Genomic DNA, 9,514 nt, shown 5'->3' with positions numbered 1-9,514 from the left:
CCAGGGTTTGTCCCTTTTTAACCCAGCGCTGGGTTATATTTAACCCAGCATTTTTTAGAGTGTAAAGTTAATGTAACATGAGCATATTTCATTTGATGTATGCTGTTCAGTAGACTAACTGTTTGAACGCAGTTAATGAACGGTGATGACTAAAAAGGTGGTTTAATAAGTAGGATGCATAACTGCTGAAACACACGCTTCAGAGTTTCAGTGCAGGCATAAATACCACAAATCTAGGTCATTGCCCCTTAAAAGAGCAAGACAACTCTGAGAAAACAAGGTTGACATTAAAAAGATTGTAACATTACTGTCTCTCATGTGAACGCTGACTATTTACACAGCTCGCAAGCTTATCATGTTCTGTTAACATTCAACCTTGGCGGTTTTTAAATACCTTTGATATACTCGTGTGCACACATACGTGACCTGTTTTATGTGACATCTTTAAAAAGGAATGATGATACGGAAGGCAACTCACTTTATGTTCTGACTACATGCTGATTTGCTTCATGCAAATGCATTTGAGAGGACAGGAGAAGAAGCTTAAGGACTAGGCATGACGTGTGGGAAAAAATATTTGACTCAATATTCACTGATCAACATTGAGACCCAGAACAAGAAAGGCATGAAATGGATTTTTTCATCAGAGTCTGGCAGGTGGTCTTTTCTCTCCTTTTCAGCAGCAAATTCTATGGTGAGTAAAGTCATTGTGACTGCATTTGTTTTACATTTTTTGAATGTTTCATGATTAAGCTTATAACTGAATAGGGGTTTCTCTCTCTGCTTAGACTGCTACAGAGTCAGTTGTGTTGGAAAGTTGATAGTAGACTCAGATGTCATCCACCTGGGCTCCAACTTAACTGTGGGTTGCCAGTCAAACACTGAGCACTGTGGCAGACACTTTGCCATAGTCTTCAATGGACAGACCATTTTCGAAGCAGTTAATTGCTCTGTAATAAAAACACAAATAGTCATCAATCAGCCCAGTTTTTGGCTACTCTGCAAGGTAAAGGAGGGAGACACATGGTACACTGTTTGCGGTCGAGACTTCAAGGCTGGCTGTAAGTTCATATGTTATGTGTTTTCACATGCTCTGCGCCATAATATCTCCAATAACTGGCTTATTCAGGTCAAAATATTATTTATTACGACTGAAGCAATCTGACTAAATCCATTTAAATGATTTGAAGGGTTAGCTTAAGGAGCTTAAGAGACACCAGCACATGTGTTAATGATCAATAGATCATGTACATGAAATATAAATATATATGAAAATATATGAATGGAAATTCAGTGACATTTGTGGCATTCATCAACCATTAATTCCCCATATGTGTCTCCTTTGGTTAAAAATGCTCGTTAGTTGTGAACATTCTGTACAATTAACCAGATTTTGATTACGAATATCCAGCTATGAATTAATTTTCTGCTTTAGACCCTCCAGGTAAACCGAAATTCAGCTGCGTCACATACCAAAATTCAGAGTATGTTAACTGCTCTCTAATGGTCACAACTGAGACATATTTATTTACAGATTTCACAGTGACATTTCAGTAAGTATTTCTTATTCAAATGTTATTATTTTAACAGTTTGATTACATGAAGACGGTATTGTACGCTTAACCGTATCAGAATGTGACAGGAAGTAGAAACTTTTCGTTTAGAGTTAAATATTGAAACAATCTTTCTTGTGCTTTATGTTTCTTTAATGTCTTTCTTCCATGCAAAGCGACAGAACTTCCCAGTTCTTCCAGTATGCGATGAACAAAGATGGTCATGTCTCTATTCCACGATCACTGTTTGTTGAGAACATGACATACAAAGTCCATGTAAGAGGTCACAATGCATTAGGAGAGTCACACTCTACTTTCAACTTCTCGATCTGGGACATTGGTAAGAGACTAAATTACACAAACGTACTCATTTCTGAAGCACTTTCTCATTTTGATCATATCATGATCTCTTGATCTTTTTCTTTCACTCAGTAAAAGTGCTATAGAATATAGATTTGACATACCAAAATGCGCATAGATTTGTTTAGTCTGAATCATATGTTGATTTTATGACATTGTTTTTGTTCAGTGATTCCAAACACTCCAGAGATAACACGAGTTGTGTTTGAAAATGGCACTCTTTCTCCTACAATATACTGGAATGGTTCAGAAGATAACCTGAAACCAATTTTGAGGTTCAGAGAAGCACATTATGACCCGGACTGGGTGAGAGTCAAATGCTGATTTCTAATATAAAAAAGTTTATAATAATAATAGTTCATAACAGGAATAGTTCATCCAACAATGAAAATTAGCTGAGAATTCGCTCACCCTCAGGCTATATCCAACATGTAGATGAGTTTGTTTCTTCATAGGAACAGATTTGGAAAAGTTTAACATTACATCACTTGCTCACCAATGGATCCTCTGCAGTAAATGGGTGCCGTCAGAATAAGAGTTCAAACCGCTGATAAAATCACAATAATACACACAACTTCAGTCGATCAGTTAATGTCTTGTGAAGTGAAAAGCTGCATGTTTGTAAGAAAAAAATCCATAATTAAGGCATTTTAATTTTAAATCGTCATTTATGACCAAAATACGAGTCCATAATCCATAATAATGCTGCAGGGAAAAAGTCAATCCTCTCACATCAAAATCTACCGATATATTTGTTTAGAACTGTTTTGGACTTAATCTGTGTATATTTTTCTACAGTACTGATTCATACAAGACAAGAAAGCAATATTATGGATAGCCAGAAGCGATGGTTTAAAGAAAACCTTTAAAATTTCATAAAGATGGATTTGTTTCTTACAAACACACAGCTTTTTTCTTCAGAATATGTTAATTGATGGACTGGAGCTGTGTCAGTTACTTATGGATTATTGTGATGTTTTTATCAATGATTTGCACTCTTATTCTGATGGCACCCATTCACTGCAGAGGATTCATTGAGCAAGTGATGTAATGCAAAATTTCTCCAAATCAGTTCTGATGAAGAAACAAACGCGTCTGCATCTTGGACGGCCAGAGGGTGAGTACATTTTCATTTTTGGGTCAACTATTCCTTTAAAAGCAAGCTATCCATTAGCTGTCTTAGAGATTTTTGCTATCATATTTGATCAGCGCCTGGGAAGTGTGAAGGAGCTCCTAGATGGATGTGTTCTGATGCAGGAAGCCTTAGAACCATTGATACTCTATCAGTTTGAGCTGAGAGTGTGTGTTACGTCAACAAACTGCAGCATGTGGAGTCATCCCTTCAATATAACCAGCCCAGGAATAGGTAAATCCTTTATAGTCACATTAGGTTAGTCGGTGTGTTTTACCTGCATATTGTTTTGACAATCATTTTGTTTTAATATGTTCTAGTACCCTCACACAAACTTGATGTGTGGAGAGTCAACAACAGGACCAGTAATCATGGACCTCTGAATGTCACAGTGTTGTGGAAGGTAACAGCACCACCTACTGGACAGATAAATTATAAAATGAAATTAGGTTGTTGATTTCAAACAAAGGAAAAACTCTGTATAACACAAATTACTGTTTGGGGTTGGTAAGATTTTTTAAAAGTTTATAAATAAATATAAATAATTTGGCACTCAAGCAATATTTCATTTTATTATTATTATCATATAAAAACGTTTTTTTTGTGTGTGTGTGGAAACCTTGATACTTTTTTTCTTCTTTAAAGAATACAAAATTCAAAAGAACGACATTTATTTTACATTTATTTTAAATTTTTTAAGCAAAGTAAAAAATAAATTAAAAGTCTTTACTGTCACTTTTGATCAATTAAATGCTAAATCTTTCTGACCCTAAACTTTTGAAAGTTGCTTTACATTATACAGCAATACATTATACTTAAATATCAACCTCCTTTTGAAAATGTCAGCATCTCTATTTGTGCAAAAGAGTTTACATGGTCAATGTCACATATTTTCTTAGTGATTAGTGACTCACAATTCTTAAATAATTCTTATTCATTTAATTTACTGTATTGTATTTATTTCAGTAAGTATTTGTTAAACTAGATTTTGAATTCCAGATTGTCACTGTGGTCTCAGATGTTTGAACCCCACTGTATATTTTTTTTATGAAAAACATGTTATTTACAGATGTATTAGTGTCATTCTCAGAAGTAGCTTTCTTTTAATCAGTCTCCCAAATATACCTATTCTGTGAAGTGATTAAACTACGGAGTCTTTTAGCATTTTCTGACATTACATTACTGCATAAAAGATGACTTAAGCAAGTGCTCACTCATTAAATCTCTATAGGAGAGTCCCATGTACACTGGTGGATGTGTGATCTCTCACAGTTCTTCAACAGGCTTCTTGGTTTAGCAGCCCACATTAGTTTATTGTCCAGGTGCACTCTAAGTACTTTTTGTCATTAAAAAATCATTATTTATTCACTTTCGTGTTGTTCCAAAACCACACTCAGAATCAGTGGTTCCATGAAGAACCTTTAACACCATTGGACAAAAGGTTTTTTTATTGTGGAAAAAGGTTCTTTAGATTATCAAAATATCTTAGAAATTAGTGATTTTAAGAACTGATTACTAAATTGTTGTTTGGGGAGCCTAAAATGGTTCTTCCATGGCATTGCGCCGAAAACCCCTTTTGGAACCATGATTTTTAAAAGTGCCTGACTTTCTTTCAGTGGAATAAAAAAATTAGATATTAGTCTGTAAACTGTATTCCTGATGCTTTGAAGACACACTTTAGCTTTTTTGTGAGGAACAGACAGAAAATTAAACCAGCTTAGTCTTTTTTTTTTTTTAAGTCATACCCTGATGCAACAAAATATGAAACGGAGTATGAAACAAGCTTCACCGGAATCTTAAATAACCAGCAAATCAGCTGACCAGTTTGGGGTCTGTAAGATTGTTTAAAGTTTCATTCACCATCACTGCATTTATTTGATGAAAAATACAGTAAAAATATTAACTATTGTAAATACTTTTTCTATTTTATTATAATTTTAAATATAATTTATTCATGTAATGTGAAAGCTGAATATATATATATATATATATATATATATATATATATATATATATATATTTAGTAACAATGCAAAAGATTCTGTCACTTTTAATCAATTTAACACATGCTTGCTTAATAAAACTATTTAACCCTTTAACTGTCACCCGTCCACTCTGTGGGACGCCTAAATTTGCTTCACTAGATTACAATTAAATCCTAATCTAATCATGACAAACTATATATTGTTGGAAAGGTCTAAGACTCCTAAATAATATTTTACAAAAAACATTGGTAAAATATCTATGTAGGAAAAGTAATAGATTAATTTATGACAAGAGTGCACCTCAAAAATCTACATCATAACAGGAGTTCTGACCTTTGTCAAAAAAAAGTCTTCCTTGTTGCCTTTTTCTCTATCACACTTTAGAAATCATCAGAAATTATATATCAATTGAAAACTTTAAATCTCAAAATTCATCATTTGAAACCCATTTTAAAATCAAACATTGCATTACCATGAAAATGGTACATCAATATCATGTTACAAAATGTTTTCGTTCATTAATTATAAAAATGTAAGTTTGGATCGTGCACTTTCACGTCTATGTTCAAAAAAGTGAGTGGAAGGGTTAAACAACAAAAATCTTACTGACCCAAAACTTTTGAACAGTAGTGTAGTTCTACCAGTTAACTAGATTTTTATGTAGGGCTGTTTTTCTGTTTTGAAAATCCAGTTGAACTTGATCTACAGTCTAAGATTGTTGTTGTTATTTATTGTAGTGCTGAGGTAATATTTTGCTTAAAAAAAAAAAATTTGATATTAGTCTGAAAACTTTATTCCTGGTATTTTGAAGACACACTTTAGCTTTTTCTGAGGAACAGACAGAACATTAAAGGGCTACTCTAACCAAAAATGATCTATAATATGCAAGTAGTCATAGTTGGTGCTTAAAAAAAACATGTAATGCAAACATGACAGTAATGTGTAAGACTACAGTTGATGAGTCAGTGTTTTCTGTCTGTAAGAAAAAAGAATAATATTTTTCATTTATTTTAACTATAAACCATAATAAGAGAATCTTTGGGTGGACTACGCCTTTATTTCTCCATCCCACGCAAGAAGCGAGTTTGTGAACTGGAGCAGTCCAGTTTGAGAATGAATCATTCAGTTCAGTTTGTGAACCACATCAGGCAGCTCATTGAAATGAATGATTTATAACGTCACAGGCCTTTGCCCTCAACATGAACTCACTTGTTGACTATTTATTTCTCTTTCTTACAGCACTATAAACCAGAATATTACAGTGGAGAAATGTTATATTACAAGTTATCTTATAAAGAAGAAGGCAAGATCCATGAACTGAATTGCTCAGCTCATGTCACTCATCAAACTCTTCAGCTGAGCACAGCAGAGGTTAACGTAAGTGCTGTGACAGCAGCTGGTTCCTCCCCACCTGCACCTGTAAGCTTGACATATACAGGTGAGAACCTGTTTATTTATTTACTGAGTTTTGTAGGACTCACAGAAAGTGATAGTATTCATTTACAAGGCATCTACATGAGCTTAGTCTACATGAAAATGTTATATTCTTTGCTTTGTATGTGTGTCACAGGTAAACCAGCCCCCATGATAACACATTTAGTTCCAGCAGCAGGGGGCAGTATGCTTCTAGCATGGGATGTGTCTCATTACAGTGAGGAGGCGAAGGGCATTCTGGGTTTTGTTGTGCAGTGGCAACAGAGCCCAGTACACTTAGAATGGAGGAGATTAGGAAAAGATTATAATATCACATTCCTACAAGGTAAGAGTTTTGCTATTGATCTTAACATCTAAGGGTTCAAATAAAAAAACAGTTAAAAACACAGTCTAATATGTTGTGTAGATTAATGTAGTTCACATAATAATGTTCATTATTCAAGTTTCATCATAAAACTTGAAAAATTCTGAACTTGTTCTTGCAGGTATGCGAGCCGGTGTCCTGTATAACATTTCATTATATACTGAAGAAGCCAGTGGAGTTTCAGACCCTGCATTTGTTCAGGTTTATGCAAAGGAAGAGAGTAAGTTTGCAATTTTTCCTCTCTTGCTTTCATCCTCTGTGTGAGCTTTATGTTGTTGCTTAAATACTGCGATTATTATTATTACTATTACTTACAAAAGCACACCTGTTCTGTTTTGTGTAGAAATTTAGTAGGTGAGATCATTCTTACTTAAATGTAATATTAGTAATAACTTAAAGCTCAATACAGTCATATTTTCAATGTTTTTGAAAGTCTCACCAAGGCATTTATTTGATTTTTTTAAACGATACATTTTTTAGGATTTTTTATATTTTGATGAATAGAAAGTTCTAAATCATAGCATTTATTTGAAATAAAAATATTTTGTAACATTTAAATGTATTTTTTTATGTGTTGATTTAATCCTTGCTGAACAAAAGTATCAATTAAAAAAGTACTGACTCCAAACTTTTGAACTGTAGTATACATAAACATTTCCCATAACTGTTCATGTTTATGTTACACTTCATATAAGTTTGGATGAGGTTTTATCCTAACTTTTCATTTTAAATATGTTTCTTTCCCGTTCTTATAATACATAACTAAGTTGAATTATATCTGACTCAATTAAGTTATGCATTTGATTAACACTTCTTCAGAACAGTGAGTGAAACAGCTGTGCGAGTGTGTTGTGCTGTGGTTTGTGTCAATGTGGCTGAGGGGAGGAGTCACATGGTTTGTACACACAGAATCAGAACTTTTGTTTGTTCGTTATCGCTGTCTCAATTTAAAAAAAACTATGTTTTTTGTTGTTGTTTTCACAACACCTCTGGTGTCTTTAGCCTCACTCCAGAAGTAATGGCTGAGGGGAGGAGTCACATGGTTTGTACACACAGAATCAGAACTTTTGTTTGTTCGTTATCGCTGTCTCAATCTAAAAAAAACTATGTTTTTTGTTGTTGTTTTCACAACACCTCTGGTGTCTTTAACCTCACTCCAGAAGTAATGCAGTGCACCTTTGTGCATTTAGCAGAGTGGAAAGACTTTACCTGTCTTTGGTTTGAGACTCATCACTGTCACACCCACAGTTTGACAGCAGGGGTTTTCACCATTTACTGAAAGAGTTCACATCCTCTTCCAGTAACCCCACTCCCCTACACTTCTACACTACTGGTCTAAAACTGATGTTCTGTGTGTTGCTGAACTATGACTGCAAACCATTTAGTGTAACCAAGTTAATTATTTTGTTAGCAACTAACATGGGAACCACTTTTAAAAGGTTTTATGTCTTGTTGCATTAGTGGATTATTTAAAATCCATAACCAATATCCATGCTTATAAATAAATAAATCTATACCAGCAAAAGCCTAAGCTGCTGGTTTTAGCTGGGCTTCCAGCATGGCAAAGCTTGTGTTTAACTGGTTTAACTGAAAAGTGCCCAAAACCCCCTATAAAGCCAACAGACCAGTCAGACCAGGGTGCAGACCAGCTCAAACCAGCTTAGTTTTTTTTTTTAAGGGGTGGTTCACTGTTTTTTTTCTAGGCTTGATTGTGTTTATGGGGTGCAGTCTAACATGTGTTAATGCTTAGTTTAAAAAAAACAACAACATTATTTTTCACATAATTTACCTTTATTCCACACCTCTCTGTCCCTTGAAAAGCACTGATCATTTGAGAGGGTGCTCGCTGCAGAGCCAAATGGGAGGAGCTGGAGCTCTAGCTCCCCCTCGCTGGATGTAATGGGTGGAGCTAGACACCCAACCACTCCCTAACCCTACCCCTTACCCTATAGCTAAACATAACTCCACCCATTAGTTCACACAGAGGTGGAGCTGAACATCCAGAGAGGGGGAGCTGGAGGTCATTTGGCTCTGCAGTGAGCAGTACTTGGATCATTTCCTTCTTTTATGAAGCCCCTCCCTCAGAAATAGGCAATGGGCTCTGATTGGTTAGCTAGCCCAGTGTGTTGTGATTGGCTAAACCGCCACTAGTACACGTCTAAACTTTCCTCAGTGGCATGTGCTCCGGTTGTATTGTAAACAACGGCGACGTTAATATCGCTTATCAGTTTTAACCCGATTGAGAAGCAGAGGATATTATTGAAGAGGATCGTGCAGAACGTTTGCAAGCACGGCTTTTAATGGTAGGCCTATGTTTTTTGTTTGTTGTTGTCTCATACTTTTAGATACGCTGTTATTTGCAAATGCTATGCTTATGTTAGCTTTTAATATACAGTTTTATCCTGATTAAAGCTTTAATACAGTTCGGCAACTGCATGCCATGTTTAATACTTCTCATAGCTATGTGAAAATAAGTGTATAATTGTAACAATTCATTGCTGGAGCTGAGCTGAATGAGAGAAAGAGAGAGAGAGAGAGAGTTGCAGAGCATGTGCAGAGCAGGGGAACGCTAGGAACAGTATTGAGAACCGCTGCTTTAGAACATTGATTTTGGATTCGCAAAGGAAAAATATTAAGAACTGCTGCTTTAGAACATTGATTTTGAAACTTGTGAATCCATTAGAAT

The 9,514-nt window shown here is 35.0% G+C and overlaps 1 protein-coding gene across 1 annotated transcript in view; it reads left to right on the top strand.

The window, feature by feature from the left end:
• The first annotated feature begins 385 nt into the window (after positions 1-385).
• LOC107594606 (leukemia inhibitory factor receptor-like) overlaps positions 386-9,514 on the top strand; it is a 14,440-nt gene continuing 5,311 nt past the window's right edge. Inside the window, exons 1-11 of the mRNA XM_016284701.1 lie at positions 386-694; positions 789-1,061; positions 1,436-1,553; positions 1,730-1,893; positions 2,083-2,219; positions 3,123-3,279; positions 3,366-3,448; positions 6,270-6,468; positions 6,601-6,789; positions 6,950-7,088; positions 8,833-8,871. Of these exons, the coding sequence (XP_016140187.1) occupies positions 631-694; positions 789-1,061; positions 1,436-1,553; positions 1,730-1,893; positions 2,083-2,219; positions 3,123-3,279; positions 3,366-3,448; positions 6,270-6,468; positions 6,601-6,789; positions 6,950-7,088; positions 8,833-8,871 (1,562 nt within the window). The 5' untranslated portion in view covers positions 386-630. The remainder of the gene's footprint in view (positions 695-788; positions 1,062-1,435; positions 1,554-1,729; positions 1,894-2,082; positions 2,220-3,122; positions 3,280-3,365; positions 3,449-6,269; positions 6,469-6,600; positions 6,790-6,949; positions 7,089-8,832; positions 8,872-9,514) is intronic.

Source organism: Sinocyclocheilus grahami, unplaced genomic scaffold (assembly GCF_001515645.1).
Source record: "Sinocyclocheilus grahami isolate Dianchi unplaced genomic scaffold, SAMN03320097.WGS_v1.1 scaffold187.1, whole genome shotgun sequence".
NCBI classification, from domain to species: domain Eukaryota; kingdom Metazoa; phylum Chordata; class Actinopteri; order Cypriniformes; family Cyprinidae; genus Sinocyclocheilus; species Sinocyclocheilus grahami.
Note: the sequence above shows the minus strand (reverse complement) of the source record. Positions and strands in the feature narration are given on the sequence as shown.